The 26,614-nt window shown below is 42.6% G+C and overlaps 2 protein-coding genes across 3 annotated transcripts in view; both read left to right on the top strand.

Annotated features, from left to right (window-relative positions):
- The window catches only part of OGA (O-GlcNAcase), a 28,308-nt gene extending 15,128 nt beyond the window's left edge, over positions 1 to 13,180 (top strand). For both annotated transcript variants that reach the window (XM_044665509.1, XM_044665507.1), the window contains 8 exons: positions 557 to 1,167; positions 1,501 to 1,675; positions 5,142 to 5,227; positions 6,209 to 6,313; positions 7,219 to 7,304; positions 7,740 to 7,932; positions 8,911 to 9,070; positions 10,973 to 13,180. In XM_044665509.1, coding sequence (XP_044521444.1) covers positions 557 to 1,167; positions 1,501 to 1,675; positions 5,142 to 5,227; positions 6,209 to 6,313; positions 7,219 to 7,304; positions 7,740 to 7,932; positions 8,911 to 9,070; positions 10,973 to 11,109 — 1,553 coding nt within the window. In that variant the 3' untranslated portion in view covers positions 11,110 to 13,180. The remainder of the gene's footprint in view (positions 1 to 556; positions 1,168 to 1,500; positions 1,676 to 5,141; positions 5,228 to 6,208; positions 6,314 to 7,218; positions 7,305 to 7,739; positions 7,933 to 8,910; positions 9,071 to 10,972) is intronic.
- Positions 13,181 to 16,964: 3,784 nt separating this feature from the next.
- On the top strand, positions 16,965 to 19,780 carry NPM3 (nucleophosmin/nucleoplasmin 3). The gene is made up of 6 exons (XM_044662535.1): positions 16,965 to 17,088; positions 17,453 to 17,538; positions 17,944 to 18,063; positions 18,360 to 18,453; positions 19,031 to 19,143; positions 19,307 to 19,780. The coding sequence occupies exons 1-5, from the start codon at positions 16,965 to 16,967 to the stop codon at positions 19,132 to 19,134; spliced, it is 528 nt and encodes a 175-aa protein (XP_044518470.1). The 3' UTR covers positions 19,135 to 19,143; positions 19,307 to 19,780.
- The last annotated feature ends 6,834 nt before the right edge of the window (positions 19,781 to 26,614 follow it).

Raw genomic sequence — 26,614 nt, 5'->3', positions numbered from 1 at the left:
TTTATTTGGAGTGCAAGGGATATATGAGTCATTAGAGAAGTGAAATTTAGTAAAAATTTGGGATTAAGAAATATGAGTGGATATGAAATTATAGTAGTTGTTTTTCCCTTTATAACAAATTACAGTCTTTCCCTGGGGTTTTAAGATTTTTAAATGCACAAGTACCCGAAACTAGGTATAGACCAATACTTTAAACCATTTACCTAAAGAAGATTAAAATAATACATGGTTTATAGATAGAAGATTTTCTGAATAAGGGCTAGAAATCATTGTGAGATACAAATTGGATAATTTTTAATACATTGCATGTGTAATGAAATTTTGGGCTCATAAAGAGACTAGTCTGTTGAGATCTTGAAAGTGTGTTCAGTCTTTGGAGAACAAGGTAGAGAAATGGAGATGTTTTGGTTTAAAATGTTAAGTTGTGTCATTGCTTGTTTCCCTTACTGCATATAAAAATATGAGAAATTATATTTCTCTAAATCTGTACTGTTGAGTTCAAGGGGGATTCCCAATTTCCTGATGTCTTTAACAGGTTATTTATATGATTTTACAGGTAGACAGGTGGCACACAGTGGAGCAAAAGCAAGTGTAGTTGATGGGGCCCCCCTAGTGGCAGCACCATCCCTAAGTGCCACCACAGTAGTAACAACCGTTTACCAGGAACCCATCATGAGCCAGGGAACAACTCTAAGCAATGAACCTCCAGCCCTTGTCAAGGAAGAAGAAAAGAAACAGCTGGATGAGGAACCTATGGATATGGTGGTAGAGAAACAAGAGGAGGCAGACAAGAATGATAATCAGATACTTACTGAAATTGTGGAAGCTAAAATGGCAGAAGAGTTGAAACCAATGGATACTGACAAAGAAAGCATAGCTGAATCAAAGTCTCCAGAGATGTCAATGCAAGAAGATTGCATTAGTGATGTTGCCCCAATGCAGACTGATGAACAGACAAACAAGGAGCAATTTGTACCAGGTCCAAATGAGAAACCTTTGTATACAGCAGAACCAGTGACTTTGGAGGATTTACAGTTACTTGCTGATCTTTTCTATCTTCCATATGAGCATGGTCCCAAAGGGGCACAGATGTTAAGAGAATTCCAGTGGCTTCGCGCAAATAGCAGTGTTGTCAGTGTTAATTGCAAAGGAAAAGATTCTGAAAAGGTAAATATACCTTTGATAAACAAAACTTAATTCTTGCTAGAACTAGAACTACCTCATGATGTCTAAAGAATACCCCCAAAATTAATTTCATTAAGTATTTTTTCCTGAGACTGACCTTCTGCTAGAAGGGAGCCTTAAGACGTTTTATAACAATGTTTGTCACTAAACTATATTTTTGTTACTTGTTATTAAAGATCTGTTAACTCTGACTCCCAGCCACTTAGAAACAGTTTCAGTTCCTGCTGGTATTGTGTTTACTATGTAACTTTTAATTTCTGACAAAACAAAGTTATATAGTTTGAATTTTTCTCATCTATGATTAATCCTCAATAGATTGAAGAATGGAGATCTCGAGCAGCCAAGTTTGAAGAGATGTGCGGACTGGTGATGGGGATGTTCACTCGACTCTCCAATTGTGCCAACAGGACAATCCTTTATGACATGTACTCCTATGTTTGGGATATCAAGAGTATAATGTCTATGGTGAAGTCTTTTGTGCAATGGTTAGGTAGGTGCACCAGGAACAATCTTCTCCCAGAGTTTAATGTGTATTTGAAAAAACATGATTAGTCCACAGGGGAAAACTTCCTAAAGAATTGGATGTCTGTTTTCTTCAAATTCTTTGCTTACGTTTATTCTGAAATGTAGGCATAATTATAGACTTCAATTGCAAGTCATTAAGATTAATCACTCTAAGCTGATTTCATTTTTTCCCCTTGGACTAATTTAGCATAAATCTCTTTTAAATATATTAGAAAGTACTGACTTTACTTGTTCTGACTGAATGCATCCTGGGCGGAATTCTATGCACCTCTCAACAGCCTTTTGCTGATTGGGAATTGAGACACTATGAAATGTGACTCCCCACCAGCTTTCTGCTGCTTGCTGTGTCTTGATAACATAATTGCTGTGTTTTGACAGAACCATTGCTGAAATGACTGAAGGGCCTGGCCAAGAGGAAGCTGATCCTCCCAGCCCTGTGCGCATGCGAGCTTAAGGACAAGGCTATTCTGGTGCATCATATCAGATTTTCTTCCTCCCTCCACTAAGTAACTGGTTTTAACAAGGGGTGGAAGTGATAGTGCCCTGACATGTAAATGTCTACTATATTAAAATGACGCTTAAAAACTTGGATGCGTCTTTTTTTTTTTTTTTTTTTTTTTTTTTTTTTAATTAAATTTTTGGAAACCTCCAATTTGGTAGAAAGCACCAGCATGGCCCAAATTACTCAAGGGATGTGACTTTATTTTTCCAGGTTTTAATCCAGATCTAAGGACTATGTTGTATACTTGCTTATGGCACACAGCAGGCAGCAAGGCTGACTGATTTATGTCATAGTTTTCATAGTTGTCATAAATATCTCAGTGGGTTACAGAAATGTCTAAAACACTGATGTCAGTAATATTAGGAAATCAGTAGCAAAAATATTTTGAGTTTTCTATCTAAATACTGATTGGCCCTTAAATAATTCTTAAAACCAATTTTTAAGACATTCTTAAACTATTAATGCTAAAAATTAGTATTTCTAATCCTTAACTATGTCTTAAAATCCTTTTTTGGATTAATATGTGGCAGTGTAGTTAGGGAGATAATTTAGGCTTGTTCCTAAAAACAGTGCTATATTTTTATAGGGGAAAAAAAGGACTTCTAAATTTTGCTTCTTTAAGTGACAAATTACTTTCCTTCCAGGTTATTACCAAGGGAAGATAAATTGGAATTTAAACTTTATAGTTTCTCGGGAATTAAAAAATTAAGGGTTTTGTTATCAGTTTTTAGTTTTTAATTTTCAATTTTTATTGAGCATTTTTTTCTTTTCACCTTTCCCACTGGAAAAAGAGAAAAAACCCTGTAGCCTGTTTGGACTATTGACCATAATCGTATTCAATTTATAGATTTGTAATGAAACTAATTCAAGAGTAATTTAAAATTTTAGTTTCTTGAAACATTCAGTATTGTCTCTGTCCTTCTGCTTAGACAGTGGGATTTGAATACTATTAAACTCTGGGTATAAATAACTTGGTCAAGACATATATATATATATGGAGATAATTATTGACCACTCTCCAAAAACAAAGATGCTTTATTTTTTTCCTATAGTGTGTCTGACTCAGAGCTTATGTTAGGAATCATTTTCAATTCTAATTAATGAATTCATAACAATGTAAGATTTAGATTGCATTAAGTATAAATAGAATAGAATGAGCAATATTCTTCAGAGCATGGGGATATATAGATTGGTTCCCTTTTTTCCTTCTTTTCTCTTTCCAGTCCAGCTGGCATTCAGTCCCTTAAAAGAATGTGGTTATACAGTACTTTTGGTTACTAACGACTTCTATTATCTTCTTCCCCATTGTGTACAGATGGGAGAATCCTCAGCACAAGTTTCTACTGCTCTTGGATGGACAGCGGCAGATGTTCATCACGCGTCATGATTAATTAGTTTAAATTGAAAGGTTTTGGTTGTGAGGTAGTTCAGGTAGATTTCTGTGCAGTAGGCATGAACTGAAGTCACATTTGCGCAGCGACTAAGGCATTAACAATGGTTTTTATTTATACAGCTCTTCATTCATGCAGCTTTTTATTGTCATAGTTAAAGTGCTAGTTATGTTGTGGTCTCAAAGTGGGGGGTAGTGAAGAAAAATCATCCAAGTTATTGGCTAATCTGTACAAAGTGAGAGGGATAGCTTTTTGATGAGTGTAAATTATGTTGTTATGGACTGGGGCAGGTTCTAGTCAAAGCCTGAATTTCAACCCTTTTCCATTTTTCCAGATTTGTCTTATGAACTCTGTCCTGTGCTTAAGGGGAAAATCCCACCCATCCCACCCCCCCAACCCCCCACCCCCCCAATACTTCTCACCCAAAAAAAAAAAACAAAAACAAAAAAACAACCTATAAACTTGAACTTTTGATGGGCTTTTATTGTCAAAACTTGGTTTGCTTTGGGACTGTCTGACTAGCACACTATATTTTGTACTTATGAGATTGTTAACTTAAACAGGAGGTAGAATGCTGTCTTCAAAAGGAAAAGAACTTTTTGCGCTGCTTATCTTGTCAGAAGACTAGGCAACTGATCCTAGTTCAGTCCTTAAACTTAACTGTCTTTTCCCTTTTAAATTGTCAAACAACCTCATAGACTATAAAGTCTATATATAACAGCTTTAAATGCTTGTCTAAATGTCAAAGCTGACCCAGTTTTGGTATATGACAGTGCTTTAGTAGTTAACCTGAGAAATGAGGTGCTACTGCACTTATTGGAGAAAGGGGCATTTTAGCTATAGCAAAAGCCCCATTTGAATTAAATCTCAGGATTTGGCAAAATATCCACATCTGAATTTGATCTGTCTTCCCTGAGAATTGAGGCATTTTATGTCTCTACTGTTCTTAGCCATGTTGACTTACTGAAGGATTCTTTTTATTTTTTTCTACTGACCTTAGTTTTCTGACAAGATTAACCTACCCTTTCTTCTTTCCCCTACCCCTTCCCTTTCCCTCTCTAAAAATATAAAATGTGACTTCAGTCAGGTACAATTCCTTCTTGGGGCTGTGATAATAGAATTTCTCTTTCCATCCATCTGGTAAAATTTGTGGTAGCAGGCACTCCTTTGTGTAGTTCTACAACTTCAAGACAAGATGGATGGCATGATTTGTTACAGCTATACTTAGAGAATATAAGCTTTAGCCTGACAAACTCAGACAATTTGTTTTTCTTCCTGTGTATATGGAAGGAATAGAATCTGACTACTTGAAAATTTATTCCTGATGCAATTATTGTACATTTGATGGGGTAGACATCAATCCTGGCACCTTGAAAGTTGATTTAAAAAAAAAAAAGTATTATCACAGCCCTGATCCCAATATCCTGGATTATTACTGTTAGAGAGGTTTTCCACAAAGAATGTATTTGTTGGACGTTTGAGACAATCAGGAAATCCCCTTTCTCGTAACGTTCTCCGCTTGGATCTGATTTCAACAGGGTGTCGTAGTCAATCTTCAGCACAGTTCTTAATTGGAGACCAAGAACCCTGGGCCTTTAGAGGTGGTCTAGCAGGAGAGTTCCAGGTATCAATATGAATTCACAACTGAATTGACATTTTCTTTGTTTTATGAGAAATCTTTTGTTGCGCATCAGATGGCTGGAAGGATTGGTCTGCCGAAGGCTTTCTAGTCCAAAATCCAATTTAGTTTTAGAGCTGGTTTTAAATCAAATTTTCCTCCCCTTTTCACAGTAATTTCTCAAGGAGATGCTGCCAATTCCCCCCGCGCCTGCGAAGCGCAGCGGCTTTAGGTGTACATTTCACATTGTTTCTTTGCAGGTCGCACAGCATTTTTAATCTGCGCCCGCAATGTACAATGCGCGCATGCTTGTCTGCCAATGGAAATTCCATGAGCAAAAATATGAACAAAAATGTGCAAATGGTGGAGACTGAATTTGAATCTACAGTAATTCTTTTTTTAAAAAGAAATTGGTTTGCTATAAAGCTTTCCATTGATGAAAGTATTAAGTACAGATGGTGGCTTCTTATTTGGTGGTTTAATTTGTTCATGGATTTTTCAGGTGCTCTACTTTTTCCCCCCAACAGGTGCTCTGCTGCGCACAGCAAACTGAAGCGCATTGCTTTGGGGATAAAGCGTCTCCTCTGGACAGTTAACCCTCTTCAGACCAAACCTCTCCTCCTGACATTATCTGTTGTGCCATCTTTTAGTACAGAGATGGTCTAGATAAGATTGGTAAAATACATAATATAAATATATATACACATATATATAAAATTAGAATAGACTTTACCATCCTTTTAAGTCCATCAATGAGCCACCAAAGTTATATAATATTCAGATTAAATAATTTCTATTCAGAAATATCTCACCCTTGCCCCCACCCCCTGCAAAGTGGTGTTTGCATTAGTAAAGCATATGAAACCCCTCTTCTTTAGGCCTGCCTGCAGTAGCCACTTAATGTTCATTTGGTAATCTGCAGTGCACACCCATGAAACGTTTGACTAATTCTCAGTAGTGATGATTCTTCCCATTTTCTTTCCACAGCGATTGTTGCCAATTGATGGGGCAAATGATCTCTTTTTTCAACCACCTCCACTGACTCCTACCTCCAAAGTTTATACTATCAGGCCATACTTTCCTAAAGATGAGGTAATGGTCATCTTATCTACTTACTTGTGACCTGTGGTGCACATATATATATGTATATATCTACTTTCAGTCCTATATATATATTTCATTTATCCTGTAAGGATTAAGGACCTTTGTAGCATCTTGCTTATGGGGATTGAGTAGTAGGAGGGACATGAGACATGAGCATTAGAGACTTAGAAGATTATAAAAAGTGGGACATAGGAATTCACCCTTCATTGTTCTCTTGGAAAAAATCAAGAATACAGGACTGAAAGGGCAGCTAGATGGCTCAGTGGATTGAGAGCCAGGCCTAGAGACAGGAGGTCTTGGGTTCAAATCTGGCCTCAGACACTTCCTAGCTGTGTGACCCCAGGCAAGTCACCCCCATTATCTAACCCTCACCTTACCATGTCTACCTTGGAACAAATACACTAAGAATACAGGGCTAGGATTCTTAGAAAACAAAGAATTGGTTTCCTTCCTATATATGTTATATAAACATTCACTTAATTGTGAGATGCTGGCTGTCAAGAGACCATTACTTTTCTACTTAAGTGTCATAATTGTAGCTGGTGACTGAAAATGAATAATTCTTTGGGAAACTGATGAAATTACTTTTAAAATAGCTTTATTATATTTAGCAAATGGGGAACTGAGGCAATCGGCTTTTTTAAACTCCTTGGATTTTGCTGTATCTATTTACTTTTATTCCACAAAGAGAATCTTATCATTATTCAATTAATAAACTTATGCTTCAGTTTTCAACTATAGTTAAAACTCCTAGAACTTATATCAGATGGAGCTAGTCTGGTTATTCCTCCCCTATTAGAAGGTCTCATCTGATACTTCTTTCTAACTAACTGACATTAGTAGATTCTCTTGCCATTTTCTTGACCCATCATCAAACTGCATTGTGTTTTTAGGCATCTGTGTACAAGATTTGCAGAGAAATGTATGACGATGGAGTTGGTTTACCTTTTCAAAGTCAACCAGACCTTATTGGAGATAAGTATGTACCCTCTAAAAACCTGAAAGTAGTCCTTGAAAACCCATTCTTGTTCTTAGCAGTTGAGGAAAGGCAGTCAATAAAACGGAGCTATGTTAGAAAGCAAATTTGTGGATTTAGCATTAAGCATTGAAAATTTGCAGAATGCATTGTGTTCTTCATTGCCAAAATACTATTTTTCTTAAGGGTTGAGCTTCTGAAAGATGCTCCGCTTTCTTAAATGAAACTGCTGGTGTTTTGGTTGGCCTTCATGTCAAATATACACACTGAAGAGTGTTTGAAATGTTGTTCTATAAAAGTTTATTCGGCTTATTCTACTCACACCAGTGGCTGTTTTCATAGGTTTTTAGTTTCTATTAAGTTTAATGTAGGTAAGGATTTAAATTTTAGTAATACTATACCAGCAGACTCTATATTGACACTCTTTCCTTTAAACAGGTTAGTGGGAGGCCTACTTTCCCTCAGTTTAGATTACTGTTTTGTGCTAGAAGATGAAGATGGCATTTGTGGTTATGCCCTGGGCACTGTGGATGTAACCCCTTTCATTAAAAAGTGTAAAATTTCCTGGATTCCATTCATGCAAGAAAAATACACTAAGCCAAATGGTGACAAAGAGCTCTCTGAGGCTGAGGTCAGTACTGTTTATATTCAGAATGAAGTACAAATGGAGGGTGGGGGGGTGGTCAGACACTTGACACATTGCTAGGTTGTCTTACTTATGGGAACTAATTCTTAGCACTTGTTTCTAGCATATCTTTCCACCACCCCCCCTTTATAACTTCTTTTCTTTCACCATAAGACCATTTGATACTTTAGAAGGTGATTATAATCTGTACTTAAGTCAAAACTTTCTACAGTGTAATTTAAGATAATCATCAAGAAGCATTAGACTGTAAACTACATCAAGGTAGAAATCATGCTATTGGTTTTTTTCCCCCAACACTTGGCCTAGCACCCTGTGCATAGTAAATATTCACTGATATCTACTTCCTTTTTGAGACTTATCATATTCATTTTTTTAAATAGGTGCTTAAATGACATATTTCACTACCTCCCTCCCATTTTTTTTTAAACTAGACTCTTAAGCTCCTTGAGGGCAAGGAGCAAATAATATCTTAATAAACATAAATCTTCTTTGTACTGTTGGGCTCACGGTTCTGCATAGGATGGAAACTTAGTAAATGTTTTTTTCTAACCTTGTCTTTCCATCTGTCTCATATTAAGATACTTCAATAATACTAGATCCCTTACAATCTCTTATAGTTATTTTTGGTTCTTTGCTCACTCTAAATGACATAGATATGTAAGAAAAAATACTGGGTTTTGAGTATCTCTCTCACCTTTTCCAGGGTCAAATTGGCCAGCAGTTCGTAGTTGAGCAGCCACATTGTGCCCTTCAACCATAGGCAGCTTGAGTAGGTCTTGTGCATTTTCCACAGTGATATTTTTTTTCTTACAAAAGTAACCAACTTTTCTGTCACTGATTTGAAAAACAATAATTAAATTAGAATTACAAATTAATAAAAAGTTATTTGATGACTATACAAAATATACAAGGACAATTCTTTTCCTTCAGAAAACAATTGATTGCATATTCTGTCATTTCTAGAAAATAATGTTGAGTTTCCATGAAGAGCAGGAAGTATTGCCAGAAACTTTCCTTGCCAACTTCCCATCTCTGATAAAGATGGACATTCACAAAAAAGTAACGGATCCAAGTGTGGCCAAAAGCATGATGGCTTGCTTGCTGTCTTCTCTCAAAGCTAATGGTGAGTTATAGATCTTTGGGGGAGTAGAAGCCAAAGAGAGATAAACATTGGACTAGATAAAAGAATGGAAAACTAGACTGATCAAGAAAGCTAGTTGTGAACTGTTCATATATTGATCATTTCTTAAAGTAGTCTTAATGATTAAATGCCTTTGGGAGATGGTTAGGCCTCAAAAGCCAGCACCATGAAAATATTGTTTTGTCAGTGCCAAAGAAAAACCATAGTTCAGAGCAATGTGACTGTATTACCTAGTCTTAGTTTCTTTACCTTTAAAACTAAGGGGGCCTGACTGTCTTTATTTCTGAGATCTCTCATTTTGAGATACATTTCATTTTTCTTATACTTCGAGATCAAATCTATGGTGGTTCTCAAGAGGCCTCAAATCTTTAAAAAACAAATCTACCTCAAACCTAAATTGGGGGAAACTGGGTAGCTCAGTGGATTGAGAGCCAGGTCTAGAGATGGGAGGTCCTAGGTTCAAATCTGGCCTCAGACACTTCCCAGCTGAGTGACCCTGGGCAAGTCATTTGACCCCCATTGCCTAGCTCTTACCACTCTTCTGCCTTGGAGCCAATATACAGTATTGACTCCAAGATAGAAGGTAAGGGTTTAAAATTTAAAAAAAAAAAAAAATCTCCCTAAATTGGAAAGGCAAAATGCATTTCAAGGTTAGAAAAATAATGCTGAGTACCTGTTTGTTACTCCCTATTTTATCTATAGTACCATGGGAAAACTTAATTTGGCTTCAAAGGATCTGGAAACACCAGAGGTAGATGGTGATTGCAGTGATGGTTAGAGTGCTGGAGCCTGGAGTCAGGAATGCCTAATCTATTTCAGACACTTAACTAGCTATTTTACTTTGGGCAAGTCACTTAACCCATTTGCCTAAGTTTCCCCCATCTGTAAAATGGTGGTAATAATAGCATCTACCTTGCAAAGGTGGTTGTGAAGATTAACTGAGGTAATTTTTGTACTTTTTAATGAGGTAATTTTAATTTTAAATTTAATTTTAAACGAGGTAATTTTTGTACTTTTGTACCAGTTCTTTGCCCACAGTGCCTGGCACATAGTGAGGCACCTGTAAAAATGCTTATTCCCTTTTCCTTCTCCTCCCTTTTAAATGTTACTTCTATTGCTTGTGTCTGTCTCTTTGGGCTCAGTTTCTTTATTTGTAAAATTAAAGCATTGGATTAGATACCTCAAAGGTCTCTTCTAACTCCTTCAAATCAAAACATTATATAACATTTGAGAAAGATACACCTTCTATTTCTAAATGGGCATTGGGACATTTTCACTATATGATTCATCATTCATATGCAGAACACAATCTAGATGGATTGTAACTGAATGGGTACAAGACTATGTGTTTAATGGGTACCCTAAGGGGACATGGTCCTTTTTAGAATGAGCCCCTTGAATATTTCTCACCATTAGCTCCTTTTTCTTTTGTCTCTGAAAGATTTTCCTACAATATTATATTGTAATATAAATCAGATCCTTGATCCATCTTGCCAGCTGGCATTCATACAGTGCTTTAAGATTTACAAAACATTTTCTGTACATTGTCTCATTTGAATGAGAATACACGTAACTCTTCTGTGGAGTAGTACCTACAAGTATGATTGTGCACATCTTACAAATGAGGATATGGAGAATGACATTAAGTGATTTATCCATGGTCACAGAGTTCTAATAAGTTTAGGAATGAGGATTTTAAACCCAAATATCATCCGACTCCAAATCCAGCAATTTTTGCCATATTGTATTCTGTTTTCAGAGTGTTTTTTGGTGGGATTTGTACTGGGATAAATAACTTTAAATATTGATATTATATTAGAGTTTATGCACCTGTATAAAAAGAGTTCCCTTTCTTTACATTTTGAGTGTTTTTGTTGTTTTCAGGCTCCCGTGGGGCATTCTGTGAAGTAAGACCAGATGATAAGAGGATCCTGGAATTCTACAGCAAGTTAGGTTGTTTTGAAATAGCAAAGATGGAGGGATTTCCAAAGGATGTGGTTATCCTTGGCAGGAGCCTGTGATATACATTGACAATGTGACTTGTCCTAATGTCTTGACAATTCCCAACTGGGTGGGGTGGTGGTTGGAGTCTTCATATGGTCCAGCCTCAGGAAAGGAAACAGCCAAAGAGGTTGGAGCAAGGAGGACTATGAAGTCTTATTCATCACACATTCAGACTACTTGCTGTCCAGAAGAAGAAAGTACTGCTGGAAATTCTGTTTAAATAAGAGTTATGGTCCTCCTTTCAGGTCTTGTGTCAAGTGCCAAGACATCTTTCTTGCATATTTGGGGAAGGGGGTCCTGTCACTAATGAAGTTGGCAGTAGTTTTCTCTATCCATATGGTTGCATTTCTCACCCGGAATATCCAGCTGAAATCACCTTCTTCATCCTCATTAATTTGTTGAATTGAGGGGTCTCTCCTCTTTGGGTGACGTGACAGAAGACAAAACGGTTTCCTTGGAATTCGGATGCTACAGAATGGAGAATCCTTGGTGGGAAGTTGTCAATTAGCAACAGAAAATAAGTAGTGACACATCTGATTTGGGCAGTCTTTTTTGATTGTTCTCAAAATGTCACTGGGATGACCATTGGTTCAGGTGTGTTGTGCTTTGTAGGGACAAATGTGCAGTTGTCTGTGACAAAAGTCACAAAATAAAAAAACTTGTATATTTCTTTGTATATAAACTAGCTGTATGCTGATTAACCTCTTGTGTTTACTGTTTTTATAATTATTCTTTTGAAATGGAATGGTATTATCCAAGATGGCACTTTTTGAATAATGTAAAACCACATTAGAGGATGGAGTTAACTTTTCTTTGTCCTTGGCTTTCTTTTTTAAAATTATTTTTAAAGTGCCTCCCACCCAGGGCTAGAACATAACCATTTTGGGTACGAAGTCCTGACATTTGTAAGTGAGGCTGATCTGTTACAAGGTTAGTGCTGTCACTACTATTCTAGGAATTAACCCCAAAAGCGTGTTGATTTGAGTAAGCCTTGATACCTGTCAGGGAACAGGTAGGACACAGGGAGATGATCAGGATTTGCCCTTAGCTCGGTTGTCCTTTAATTTCAAGACCTGTTCATACTGGTTTAATTAAATCAGAGTCTTCCTGCATGTTCTTGTTTTTAAAAGAAACACCAGGATGAGCACATTTTAACCAATAATTTCAATGGTTACCTACTTTTTGCTGTAATCACAGATTCTGAAAGCTTCATGTATCTCAGATTTACTGTATTCTCTGTTTTTAGGGGTCTGAGATTTGACCCTGGCAAGTAAATTCCCTGCAAGATTATGGCTTCACCTCCACTGCAGGGACAGTTCCAGGCCTAGAATTCACCTACAATCATTTTTGGTACCTTACTATTCCAGCTTTGTGTGTGGGGGGGGAAATGGAAAAGGATAAATTTGAAGCCTATTTTCTTTAAGGGATTTCAGTCCTCAGAGTTTTGAGGAAGTCTTAAGTCTTAAATTGACTAGCATGCTGTGGAATAAGGGTCATATTATCTGGTATCCAGGGATAACCTCCACCCAGTTGGGAGTGAGGCCTTTTCATTTTCATGGTGGGAAACTTCCTTTAACAGAAGAATGTGACCTGTTGAATATCTAGAAGCAAATTTACATTTTCCTTTTGGGGTGGGTCTGAGAAGTCTTGTTAGGGCTTTATGGAAAACAAGGGTATAATGTCACTGGTTTTTGAGTGCATCTCATAGAGTAACATAGCTATCTTGTTTTCTCTGAAGGAACAATTCATCAGCACCAGAGCCAACTTTGAATTTAGTCAGGATTCCTAGCATTATGGCCTAATTTGCATATGGCCTTATACCCTGGCTTTTTTATAAGTTGATGATGTCTTCCCTCTGTCCTTATTAATTAATGTATAGATGCTAACTGTATGGAACAGATGTGCAGGCCAATACCATCACTAGGATTGTAAAGTCATATGTGAACACATCTTTCATGGTTATGAACTTTCATTAAGATTGGAATGCCACTTTATTAATCTGTTTAGATCATCTGAGTTACCTGTAGAAAATAAACTATAAACTGTATTTGAAGACCATGCAAGAAGCAAAATAAAACATGAAGTGAATGTTTGTTGTTTGCTTCAATTTGGGCAAACCCATTACCTCGTCCCAGCGAAACTTTTTAAGTCTTTCTTTGTCTTGCCCTACCTTAGAACCAGGCCTTTCACCTTCCCTACCTTTATTAACAGTGACTCCAGGGTCTGCCTGCCTAGAACTCTTTAAGTTGTCACCAGGGTTTTCCTACTTTCATGCCTCTCAGAACAAGATCAGGAATTGGTTTGGAAGGAGGGGGTGTATTGGTTGCTTGCTGCTGACAGGATTTTAGAGAACATATTACTATCAAGTATTAAATGACATCTAGGTGGTTTCAAGTTTTGAGACCTGAGGAGTCTACAATAAGGATCAAGAGCTATTATTGGAAGAGGCAAGACCTTGTATAAACAGGGAAACATTTTTCTGTTATGTACTGAAGTTCCTCAAAGTTGGATATTTTTTAATCTGTAGACACAGAATTATAAAAGTAAGTAAATAAGTAATTTGGGGGATGAAGGAACCTGGCTAAAAAAATGACTAGAAAAAAGTGATGTGTGAGTCAAGCTATAAAGGAAAAGGATTCTGGACCTTAAGAAAGATAGGAGTAGATCCCAGGCTTGGAGAATTGCTTGTGCAAATAAATGGACTTAAATAGAAAAAAGTATGTTCATGATGCCTAGAACTTGGGACTTTATAAACATAGAAATTGGTGTTGACTTAGAATCTGTCCAAAATGGAGTCTCTCTTATAAATACATAAATAGGCTTCCTAAAATCCTATCAAATGAGTGGCAGCACCAATATTCAGGTTTTTTGACTAAACCTTATAAGCAGTAGAAATAACTTATTCAACAAATATGTAATAAATGTAGCCACTCTTAGGAAGTTCCTTGTACTCAAGGAATTTATATTCTTTGGGAGGAACAAAATTTCTAGGGGAGAGCACTAGTGCTTCAAGGAAATTGGGATAATTCTATAGGATGGGATCTTCAAGAAATTAAGGAATTTCTAGAAGCTAGGGAAAGAATTATTTTCCAGGAATTTAGATCAGCCTGTGCAAAGAATAGGAGACTGAATAGAATGCCTTCCAAGGGAACCAGCCTCGGTGGCCTGGGAAGCATTAACAAACCTGGAAAAAGGAAGGCTGGAGCCATCTTGTGAAGGGATTTAGATGCTAAACAAGAATTTATGTACTAAAGGCTTATTAGAAACCAGTGGGACTTCTTAAGCAGGTGCATGTGATATTCTCAGACTTAAAATAAATTGGCAGCAGGGGGGATCAGTTGGGAGGAGATTGGAGGGAGACTACTAGATTTGGAGATAGATATTCTGGGCCTGAATCTAGGCTCTGCTACTTCTATATGACCTTAAATTTAAGTCACTAAACTTTTGGTTTCTTCCTCTAAAATTTTTGGACTTAGGTGCTTTCTGAAGACTGTTAGGTTCTAAATCCTGTGATGCTGGTGCTCTTTTCCCCTTGAGTGTGCTGTATAAGGTGCCAAAGATTTGATCTATACCTAGCTGAGTGGAGCCAGAAATTGAGACACACCCCCATCCCCCCATTTTTCATTAGGCCCAATTTTGTATTTTGGCTCTTGGGACTAGAAGACTTGAATAAGCATATTAACAGCAATGATCAGTCATAACTATGGGGGGTGGGAGGGCATGCTAGAGAAACCAAGTCAGTTGCTTTGATGCTTCTGCCCCTCTGGGACAGTCTCCTAGGATCCACCAACCAATGTTGGAGGAACATCATGGACTAAATTTAGGTTCTAATCCTAGCTACAAAGATAGTAGATTGTGGGGGATGAAGGCAACTAAAGACTGGCAAAGGAGTTTTCAATTCCAATCTTCCAATCTACTCTTTCAGGCATAAGTTTTTGATTAAGCACCTAATTTTGGCATTTGTGTAGGTGGAGCAACATTTTATACATCATCTAGGGTTAGATTAGATAAACTGAGAAGTGATCAATTCTACTTGCCCTTTGCTAGGGATATGCACACAAACCCCTACTCCTCTGGAATGTGACTCCAGTAACTTGCCTTCTAACCTGCATATACACCTGGCATAGTCTGCAGTTCGAACAAGAGAGCTTGTTGGAAGTTCCCAGCTGGGCCAGGAAGCCACAGAGTTAGTGAGTTAGTCATAGGATTGAAGGCAGGGAGGTGAGCCACACAACTTAGAAACAAAGGACTGGAAGAAATGCATAACTGTCCTTTGACCCTTTGTAACTTGGGGGAGAGAAGGGGTGGCCATCTTACTTATACTTAAGTGTAGTGTCCTGGACTTATTTTCTATCATCCTGAGCACAACTAGGAAATCAATCCTACAGCTGGAACACATTTTTGGATCCCATATAACTACCTACATCAGAAGAAGAGAATAGCATGAGAACAGAGCTAGATGTCCTGAGGTAAGAAATGTCTTCTTTACCTTTCATTAGAGTGGAGGTGCTGACCTAATTTTGCCTAAACATGAAGCAGTGCTGTGGCTAGGTCCTATGGGTGCATGGTATTGGGGGGGGAGGGGTCCAGAGCCATAAATACAGTTCTAGGCCCAAGTGGGAAAAATGTTGAAGAGGGGTGCTGATGAATTTTGCCTAACAGATGAAATGTGTGCAGAGGAAGAGAAAGTTAAGAGAAGAAAGTTTCTGAGTCAGTTTCTCACTTTTCTGATGTCATCAATTAATCAAATCATATATTAAGCACCTATTAACTGATGAAGCAGTAAGTGCCAGTCAACATGATACTAAGGATACAGAATACTATAATTGGCCCTCAAGGAGCAAACTTGGTTTTTTGCTCTTAGGTTGCATGTGCATGGCACATGTTTTGTTTTTGTTTTTTCAAAATAAATGCTTGGTGCCTTGCCTTCTTCCCCCTCACATCCCCCCCACATCCATTTTCTCTGAGTCACAAGTTGTGTGTACATCAGTTTTTTCGTTTGTACACAAATGTATTGAATTAGATAAGAACCTCCACTTTACAGCCCAAGACTTACTTGGTAGGTGAATCCGACGGTGCTGTCCAGGGTGGCAGCCTAGGAGCCAAGCATGAAAACCAGGAAAGTTTTATCTAAGCATACTCACAAATATGTGCAGATCTAACACCATCTCTGCCAACCAAGGATAAGCACTTAGGATCTCATTGGCCCAGGAGTCCGGGGAGAAGAGAAGCCAAGTAGCTAAGAGACCCAATCTTTAGAGCCTGGCCCTAAAATGGAAAGAAAACGGCGATCCCAGAAGCTACTAAAGAGGGTTGAGCCCCTGAACTAGCCAGAAGGAGCCCCGACCTTATGCTTCAAGAGGCTTATCCTAAGAAGACTTTTTTGGGAGGGTGGGGGTCGCGAGGGAGGAGAACCACCAAGGAAAGGATAGGAGTTGCCATTCTCACCCCTCTCGCATAGGCGACAAGGAAAATCTGTCCTTGGTCCAGGGTTTGCAAACCAAGGGGCTGCTGTGGGTGTATTTGTCTTTGGAAGGAAACGATTACCACGGTTTGGCCCCGGGTCTTGATATGGTCGAGAACAGAGAGGAAGAGAAGTATTGGGGGAAAATTTGTATTTATGGCTCTTGGTCTGAAGGGGTAATCGAGGCTCTAAAACCTCAGACCTAAGGGGGTGGGGGCGGGGTTCGGGGAGATTGGAGGAGACTCGGCATACCTCGCCCTTCTGCCAGACGGAGCTGGTTAGTGATAGGGTCTGCTAACGTCCTCAGGCTCGGGCGGATGCTGCCCCTTTAAGAGGCGCGGCCGGAACCGGCGACCGTCCCTTGCTTTGTGCGTGCTGGGGGTGGAGTTTGTAGACGGTCCCTGCAGCATGGCCGCCGCCGAAACCTCCTTGGCGTTTCAGGCACAGGAAAGCCGGGCCCGGGCTGGGGGCAGCATGAGGGCCTTGAGTCTGCGGGGCCTGGGCCCTGTCACCATGGACAGCTTCTTCTTCGGTACCTGAGCGGGCTGGGGGAGAGAGTGCCACAGCCATTCCGCTAGGGGCGGGATGGGCGTGGGAAGAAAGACAGCTGGTGCTAATGATCGTGGGGTCCGGAGCGACCCCCGACTCTCTGCCCTCCCCCAGCAGTGCAGGGCCGGGAGGAGAGGGCTTGTTTCCTAGATATTCCAAATGGGAGGATGGGAGGGGGGGGTTGGAATATGAACTGCACGTGGAGGGGGCGGAGCCGGGGGGGTGGGGATGACCTGAGTAGCCACGTGGGAGGGAAGGGGTGAGACTGGGCATGGAAGGAGCTTTTCCAGGGATATCCCAATACCCCTATCACCTGCTTCCATTCCCCACTACACCCACCTTCCCAGGTTGTGAGCTGTCCGAGCAGGCTAGGTCCTACACCTTCAGGGTAGAGGAGGAGGACGACACGGAGCATGTGCTGGCATTGACCATGGTGAGGGGATCCACATGTCAATTGTAGGCTTTCCTTTCCCCCTTCCTCTCCCTCTCCCCCCCCCCCCCCCGTGTGTGCATCCAGCCAGGTCTTGGGAGAGGGATGCCCTATCCATGTCTCTCTATCCATTGTCCAGAGAATGGCATCCCCCTTCCAAGGCTAGGGCTGCAGACACCATGGACTCCCAGACTAACCAACTCCTGGGGAGAGTGCAAAGCTACTTCTAGGAAGCCTTCCATAACTAATCCTCTTCACTGGGTACCTGGCCTAGTGACTGAGAGTGAGGGGGGCCATTCCAGCCAATGTCATCAGCTCCTGGGAGCCAGGAGCCTCTCCCTTCCAGTCTGCCAGCAGGGTGCCTAGATGACTGGGAGGTCTCAGTTCTATTTGTCATTTCTGCCCCAGCTCAGCCTCACAGAAGATGCCAAGGAGGAGTGCAATGTGGTGGAGGTGGTGGCCAGGAACTATGACAATGAGGAGATTGCCATCCCGGTGGCCAACCTGAAGCTGTCCTGCCAGCCCATGGTGAGAGGAGTCCCTCACCCTTTTCCCTTCACCTCAGTTAAGAGAGGGTCAGAACTTAGCCTGGAGCCTGAGACTTTGTTTTCATATTTGTCCCTTAACTGGGAACTTCAAGTCAAAAGATACTAAGGACTCACTTCTGAAGATGCTTTTTATCCTCAGTTTCTTCATCTGTAAAATGAGGGAGTTGAACTTAGCCTTGAACTCTAGATTTATGATCCTTTGGCTCATCTGTAGGGTTTGAACCAGGGATATAAGCCCTTATTTAACTCAATTGTTTCCCTTCTCTACTCCCCCAGCTCAGCCTAGGTGACTTCCCACTTCAGCCTCCAGTGACCTTCCGACTGAAGTCTGGCTCTGGGCCCGTGCATGTCACCGGGAGGCACCAGATTGGTGAGGGGATTGTGAGGATACCAGACTACCTTCTTCCTGAAGCATCCTGTCTTCTACCTTAACCAACAATGATCATTTCCCCATTGTCTTTGGGCTCTAAGGACCAAACTCCCTAATGCCACTCAAGGCTCTACAATCAGGCACCTTCCTACTTCTTGGCCCTTTTCTCCAATCCAATTAGACAAGCTCCCTCATTGCCCCCCTGTATAGCAGACCTGGAGCCTTGATCTACCTTTTTCTCCTGCATTGAATGCCCTTCTCCCTCTCCCCTTACACCCATCATTGGACTATCCTGCCTATCCCAGCCAGCTTAACCTTCTTTCTTCTGATAAGCAAGCCATTCAGTGGTGGTACTACCATCAGGAAACAGTTCTATAAGCATTCTTTGCTTGGCTCCTCTGTGGGTGCTCTTATCCCAGCCAGGCCATAAACTTCCCAATGACCAAGAGATTGTGTCTCTGATGGTAGAGATATCCTGGGGAACCCCTGCTCCTTGTACACCCCCCCTCAGGGTGCTTAAGACATAGGAGCAAGCCTTCTCCCCTTCTATGATGTTGATGGTCTGTCTGCTCACTAGTGTCAATGGAAGGCAGTGAATTCTCAGAAGAGGATGAGAGTGAAGACCAGAATCCAGAACTGCTGCCCATTCTGCCTGCCAAGAAGCGTCAGGGAAGGTTATAATTGGCAAGGGTGAGTGGGAAGGGATCTCCATGTTATTCTAGAATGTCACTGGGGGTATAGTGGGGTATTAGAGAAGAGATCCTTTCTCCAGTCCCCTAGTCCAAGGGGTGAGATGATGGAACTGTTCCTGGCTGATTCTCTGACCTGTCCTTATCCCTCTTTGTCTTTTCAGGCCCAAGGTTATCTCTCCTTCCTATTCACAATGGCCTAGTTTCTCCAGGATGTTTGGAAAGTTGTTTTTTTTTTTTAAATGGTTTTCTTGATTTCTCATCTGCAAGAGAATAGGGGCAGAAGCTGGTCTTAGAGACAAAAAGGAGGAACCCTAAAGGTGCCCATTCCCACTACCCACCAGACCACCATCCTGAGGCCCCAGGGTTTGGGGTGGAAAATTGTTCTAGCACAAATCTTACATCCTCCTTCCCAGATCTCTTTGCTCTAGGCTTTTCTTGCCCTCATCTAGGGTGAAAGCTGAGATTAGAAGATAGTGGGGCCCTATAAAGAAAGCAGAAAAACAAAGATTTTCCCTTCCTTGACCTTGTCTCCTTGGTGGGGCAGATGGACAGTGAAATGATTTTATTCATAAATTTAATTCAGTATTTCTAGATACTTTTTTACATTTTTGGAAGAAGTTGAAAATAAAGTGACTTTTTTTTCCTCCCAGATTCATCCGTTTAATCCTCCTGGCAAAGAGTGGGAAGTGTGTGTTGGGGTTTTAGCTTGGGAGGTCCTTGGGGAGTAGAATTCCTGGTGGAACCACCAGGTGGCAGTCTGGCCCTATGGAGGGGAAGGAGGGCAGAACTGGGGAGGAGGAGACTTTGTGAAGATTGGAGGTGCTGCCTCCAGGGGGAGTCCTCAAAATTCAGTCCCCTTTTTTACCCCTTCCACCTAAGGCTTGGCTGAGACACAATATGTGGGGAGCAGACTGAGCCGCTGGCTGGCTGGCTGAGCCCAAAGGCCATTTGCAAATGGAGGATACTTCCTAAGGCACCAACATCACTGAGTCAATAATACGGCCCCTCCAGACTCTCACACACTCCATTCCCAGCCCCTGATTGAGTGAGAAGGGGAGGGTCAGACCCTGGGAGGTTATCATCCTCCAAACATGGGTCCAGGCCTCTGTCAGCACTGGACTGAAGTGCCCTGGGGAGGGGGGTGTCACTAATGGACTAATGGGGTGAAGAAAGAGGAATACCCAGCCCTTCCTTTCGGACTGAGGCACGGGCTGGGCCCTTAGACTTGGCCCCAGGTGTTGTCCAGTGGCATGGGCTGGAAGTATGGTACCCTGGGGGCTCTCCCAGACACAAGGAGAAAGACCCACACTTCACAAAGGGCTGAGTCAGCCATGTAGCTCCTCTATCCTGCCCCCCACCCCCTGTGAAAGTTGCAAGGCTTCTCTGGACCACCTTAAGAAACCTGATTCAGGGCCAGATGGAGAGGGAGGGGGTAGCATCCCAGATTGGGTGACTGGGTAACCAGAGTCCATCCCAACCCCCCCCACCTGGCATATGGGGGTAGGGTGCTACAGGAGGGAGATTAATTTACAGGTGCTCAGAAGAGACTACCACCACCATCACTCTCCCAATAGTCTTGTGATGCTGGAAAGACTTAGGACAAAATGATGTCATCTGTGTGTATGGCCTAAACATTGAGTGATTGTCTATTCCTCCATTCCCTTTGGTCTCTGCTTAGCCAGGGCTCAGGATGGCTGGGAGGTGTATATGTTACCGGCTCCTGGGGGGAGCAGTTCAGGGCAACCACAAGGACAAAGAGGCCAGATTCTGGAAATGAGTTTCCTCCTCCGACTTTCAGGGAGGTGAAGTGGTTACTTTGAATGACTCTAGTTGGATGGGGGGGCAAGGTCTTCAGATATTCCTTTTCCCAGGATGCTCCCCACCTCCCCAACACCATTTTAACATTTTCTGTCTATAGTAGGTGGTACAATAGTATGTCAAACCTGTAGTCAGGAAGAACCAAGTTCAAATCTGGCCAGACACTTCTTTGCAAATCACTTAACCTCTATGTGCCTCAGTGTCTTCATCTATAAAATTGAAATAATAATTGCAGTTGCCCCCTAGGGTTATTGTGAAGATAAAATATTCTTCAAGTGCTTTGTGAATCTAAAAGGGCTGTGTAAATGCCAGCTATTATTGTATCAGATTCATCCAAGAAGGCAGAAGCTGGGAGCAGCAAGGGGGAAGAGAGGGCCAGGAGAAGAAGCATCCTGGGACCTTTTCATGAGTCTCAGAGAGAAGGGGCCAATCAGAGAAATGGTTATGCCACTTCCTGAGAGACTGGTACTGGTGGCTTTCTGGATCCCCCTAAAGAAAGTAAGGGTCATGGGCTCCATCTGGATTGGTCTCCTCTCTGAAGCATATCTTTATAATAATAAACTCATCCACACATTAGACTTCCTCTGATGAGAAAAGTTCTCTCTAAATTGGCAGGTATGCAGGAGAACATTGTACACAGAGACTGATACACTGTGGTACAATCGAACATAACTGACTTCTCTACTAGTAGCAATGCATGAATCCAGAGCAAGGCTGAGGGATTTATGAGAAAGAAAACTAGCCACATTCAGAGGAAGAACTGTGGGAGGAGAAACACAGAAGGAAAACAACTGCTTGAATACATGGGCTGATGGGGATATTATTGGGGATGTAGACACTAAACCAGGGGTCGGCAACATGTGGCTCTTTCTGCAGGAGCCATAAAGTCAATTTTTTTTCAGGCGCTGTTACAGGAGCGCGCACTGTGAGCACTGTACGGCTCTCACGAAATTACATTTTAAAAAATGTGGCATTTATGGCCCTCGAGGCCGAAAAGGTTGCTGACCCCTGCACTAAACGATAACTCTAGTCCAACCATCAATAATATGGAATTAGGTCTTAATCAATGATACATGTAAAACCCAGTGGAATTGTGTGTCCGCTAAGGGGGAATATGGGGGAGAGGGAAAGAACATGAAACATATAACTATGGGAAAATACTCAAAATTTTATAAATAAATAAATAAGATCGATGGGTATGTGAATGCTTCCCCAAAGGACTGATGGGTGGGGGAGGGGTGGAATTCCCAGCCTGAGCCCCACACCACCCCAAATGTATGAGTCTGAGACACTTCTTCCTAACCTCCTTTGTACACACCATTTGAGTCAGCCAACTAGCATATAATAATTTATTATGTATCAAGCACCCTGTGAAGCACTAGCTAGATTACCAGAAATGCCCACCCTCAAGGAGTTCACACTCTAATGGGGGAGATAATGTGCAAAAAAGTGTACACTTTATATAAAAGGGAAGGTGGGGGGGACACAGTGGAGAAAGTAGCATTTAAGCAAGGAAATTAGGAGATGAGGAGGGAGAGCATTCCAGGCTTGGGGCAATTAGCTCCCCTGGACTAGAAATTTTCTGAAAACAGGTATGGCTCCCAACCCTCCTCACAAACACTTCCCCCCCCCCCCCCCATAGCTAAGTTAGGGAGGGGTGAGGGTGGAGAGAAGTATATGGGGAAACCCACCAACTTCAGAATTCCTAGGACCTGATACCACCTGGTGGGCAAAGCTAGAAAATGACTGAGCTAGAGAAATTGGCCCTTCCACCCTCACCCCTACCCCAGATCCCCATTCTTCTGCCCACCTTGGTCTCAGGTTGCAAAGACTGTGAGGGGGTCAGCCCTAGAGGCAGAAATATTGAGGGCCCCCTACATTATGTGTGAGGCACGGTCCCAAGGGGTCATTTCCAAGGCTGAGAGTGTTCTACCCCAAGCCTCCCCAGGAGGACAAAGGGAATGTGAGGCAGGGGATATCAAAAAGGAGGAAGTCTAAATCGTCGCTATCTTTGCATCTCCATGACAACATGGCCCTCAGCCTCGCACATAGTAGGTTCTTAATGTGCTTTCTCAAATGAATGAGTCTGGCCTGAGGGGTATGTTTCTAAAGTCAGCTGTGAGACATGGCTTAGAACTTAAAGACTAGGGAAGAGGAGTCCAGTGGGACCCTCTGGGATGCAGAGGAGGGCTTCTGAGGGGTCTCCCCACACACTGTGGACACAAGCACACCCTCAGCCTAGCTGGATCTTTCCCCCCCCCAACACACACACACACACACACACACACACACACACACACACACACACACACACACTCCGTGGATTATGCCACGGGTCTGTAGGATCTCCAGAAGACTAGAGAGTAGTCTGGTTTGAAAGCTGCCTTCTGGCGGTAGCCTATTGTATTCGTGTGGCCAAGGTGGTCCTGGCAGCCTGCGGCGGTGGAGAAGGTTCTTTAACTCCTGTATGGTTATTTCACTTTCCGTCCGGGTCTTCCTTCCCGGCAGACCCTGAGGCTTCTTCACCTCTTCCTGTCTCCCCTCCAGCGAGCCCTGGCGAGGGGGCCGACTGACCTTTGGGGCTAGAGAAAAGCCCGGCTGATTGTGATGTATGAAGAGGTGTTTGTAGATTCTTCCTATTGCAAAATGGAGACCTCCTTACAATGAATATGTTGATATTTGGAGACTGGAGAGGCCGTTTTGAAGATTCATGGCCTGTGTGTGTTGGTAAATATTTGGTAGCCAGAGCCGGGTCTTATCTGTCTTCAGTCTCCCCCTCCCTCCGTGGCCAGCCCGGGGTTGAGTACACAGAAGGCTCAATAAATAAAGGCTCGGAGTTGGAGCTCTTTAAAGAGTTTGTAAAGCGAGTGGCAAAAGGGCTTTGGCGCATTTGTAGAATAAGTGTCTAAAGGTGCGTGTTTAGAAGGCGTGTCTAAAGGGCTGTGTTTGTTGTTTGTGTCTAAATGGATGTGTTTAAAGTTGTGTGTCCCCAGAGGTGTGTGTGTGTGTGTGTGTGTGTGTGTGTGTGTGTGTTTTGGTGTAGAATGTGTGTGTTCTTAAAGTGTGTTTGTAAGGGGGAGGGCCGCCTCCAAGGGGCTGAGGCTGTCAGTCAGGGATCAGGCTGACAGGAGTTCCTACTATCTGGGGCCCGGAGCTCGGATTGCTGATTCGAGGAAACAAAATAGCAATTGTAATTACGGGGCTTTGATAAGATAAAGGAGCGAGCGGGAGCAGCCGAGAGCCTGGAGGAATCCTTACAGGAAATTAGCATCTGTCAGTCATGGGGAGGGGGAGGGCGACAGACCGCAAGCTCAGGGGCAGACACAGGTACCTACTCTTGCTGCCTGGCTCTTCTTCCAGCAGCCCCTCATCCCAGGTCCCCTGGGTGACTCTCCCTTTCTCCCACTGCGGTCTTCCCTAGGAAGCTACTGATCTTTCTCAGGACTTGGGGGTGGGAGTAGGAAGGGAAGGGGAGAGAAGGTTAAACTCTCACCAGCCAGCCCAGGTAGGGTCTTCTTGGTCTATAGTTAGTTGTGAGCAGAAGTGGGGAGGATTTAGGAAAATTAAATGATTAGGAAACTGCAAAGAACCAAGGGTTATCGGGTGGATTCCCTAGATACCTGCAGATTTAGGGGGAGAGATGAGGAAGGATATGGGAACGAGCCCCATCTACCATAACAACATCCTAGTCCTAGTCTCCGAGCAGCCCACCCCATCCTGGCTCAGGAATCTACTAGAGAGCCCTGGGTGAGTTTTTAGTTCCCTGGAAGTTCTCAGTGTAGGGAGCAATTCCTTGCTTACCATAAAGATTTAGGGGAAGGCATCCATCCCCTTAGAATGCCTTCACCAAGCATTTTCATAAAAGGGGAGGAGAGGCTAGGTTTGGGAATCAATATGTTAGCAACTGGCCAGGTTTGTGGATCTGGGACCATGTTTCCTTCAGACTTCAGCTTTACCATTCATAAAAGTGGATATAATCCAGAATTTCGTTTGTGGTAAGGCAAAGAGCGGAGGAGGAGAGCTGATCTGGGTTTGGAGATTTGAATAAAGAGGGAGACTGCTTTGGAGAGAGCTAGGCTGGGTATTTAGGCTATTATCTCATGACTTCCACCTGAATTTGGGTGGGATTGCACTGCCTCAAAAGAATAGATGATGGCTGACCCGTCCATATCCATCTCCATACCTACTCATCTTCCAAGGCCCCCTGCATAGAGACCTCAGAGTGGGCCATCTAGGGCAGGACACACCTAGCACTATCTGCTTCTGGCTCCCCTTCAAACCATCTCAGAACCCCTAGGGCTTAAAATCCCAGTTCTCTTTGCAAGTCCCTCTGACCTGGGAAGCCCTTGTCTTCTTCATAGGTGCTTCAAGAGGTCCCCCCTCTTGCAAGACATGCTTATTCAGCCCCATACCTGCTGGAGGTGGAGCTTCTGCTAAACCAAGACCCTCCTGGTGGGAGAAGGGTCAGGTTTGGAAAGGAAAGGATGATTGTGCTTTAGAGATCTGGGGAAAAGTTCCAGACAGTTCTTTCATGGGACAAAGACTGGGCACTGACCCCCTTGGTCCTAAGGCTGGTGGATACAGAACTGGAGCAATTTTCTCAGCGCTGCTCTCAGAGTACTGATCCACCTAGAGTCCAGAGGAACTGTCCTATCACTTAGCTCTGACCTCAGAAGGGCCAGTTTTTTAAGATAAAGCTATGAATTGTGGGGCTCCCCAGAAAAGGAGTGGAGTAACCTGGCCCAGGGCTCTGGCTTATATCTGCTGTAGAGAGGGCGCTCTCTCCTTCCCTAGGGACTGGGGGACAGACAACCCTGAGCTTCTGGGCTTCTTAGTTTCCAGATAGGAGCAGTGAGGAGTGCTGAGGATAGGGGGTGGGGATGGGGAAGGAATTTTTTTCTCCCCACTGACAAACACCAGTAGTAAATTCATACACAAGCTTAAATCGGGTCAAGGAATCAAAATACCGGACCTACTGATTCCACGACCTTGTAAAAGTCTTCCTGCCTGAGCCTCAGTTTCCCCTCAGCTGGCTGAAAGAAGTTCTTTTTAAAGCTCTACAAATATGTGAGGTAGCTCACCCAAGGTCATATACAGGGGTCCTTAAGTGACAGACTAGAACCCAGGTCTCCAGATAGCCAAGGCACCCTTTGCAACAATGTGGTCTCTCTCTGATAAACAAACTTACAGACACCCAGGGCCTGTGACAGACACAGACACAGCAGGGCACTTAGTAGGCTTTTAAAATGTTTGTTGAACTCAAAGACGCATGGACACAGCCTAGCAGGCGGCCCTTAAGTTCCGGATAAGTGGGGAAACCATGTCCAGAGATCATTAAGCTATTGCTGTCTGGGTTCTAGAGGCCAGGGCCTGAGGGAAGGGTGGAAAATCTCAGAGGTCCCCATCAACTTTGGGGTCTCGGACACTGGGGACCAAGCCGAACTTCCTTAGCCTCTGAAGACACCCTTCCCCCCTCCCCCGGTCTTTCCCCCTCCCAAAGCGAGAACTGGGAAAAGGAGGGGGGAAGGGGCTCGAGTAGCCCAAGCCTACCCTGCTGTACCCAAGACCCCTCGCCCCGCCTCCCAAGCCTTCTCCCCCCCAGACTCCAGACCCCAATCCTCATCTCTTGCCCCGCCCCCTCCCCCCCCCCC

Source organism: Gracilinanus agilis, chromosome 2 (genome assembly GCF_016433145.1).
Source record: "Gracilinanus agilis isolate LMUSP501 chromosome 2, AgileGrace, whole genome shotgun sequence".
Lineage (NCBI taxonomy): Eukaryota > Metazoa > Chordata > Mammalia > Didelphimorphia > Didelphidae > Gracilinanus > Gracilinanus agilis.
This window is presented reverse-complemented; position numbering and strand designations above follow the sequence as displayed.

Excerpts from the sequence above, each read along its gene's own strand:
- NPM3 (XM_044662535.1), top strand. The coding sequence starts at position 16,965 with ATGGCCGCCGCCGAAACCTCCTTGGCGTTTCAGGCACAGGAAAGCCGG. Across the intron at positions 18,064-18,359 it reads AGCTGTCCTGCCAGCCCATG|CTCAGCCTAGGTGACTTCCC; the intron begins GTGAGAGGAGTC and ends CTACTCCCCCAG. Across the intron at positions 18,454-19,030 it reads CACCGGGAGGCACCAGATTG|TGTCAATGGAAGGCAGTGAA; the intron begins GTGAGGGGATTG and ends TCTGCTCACTAG.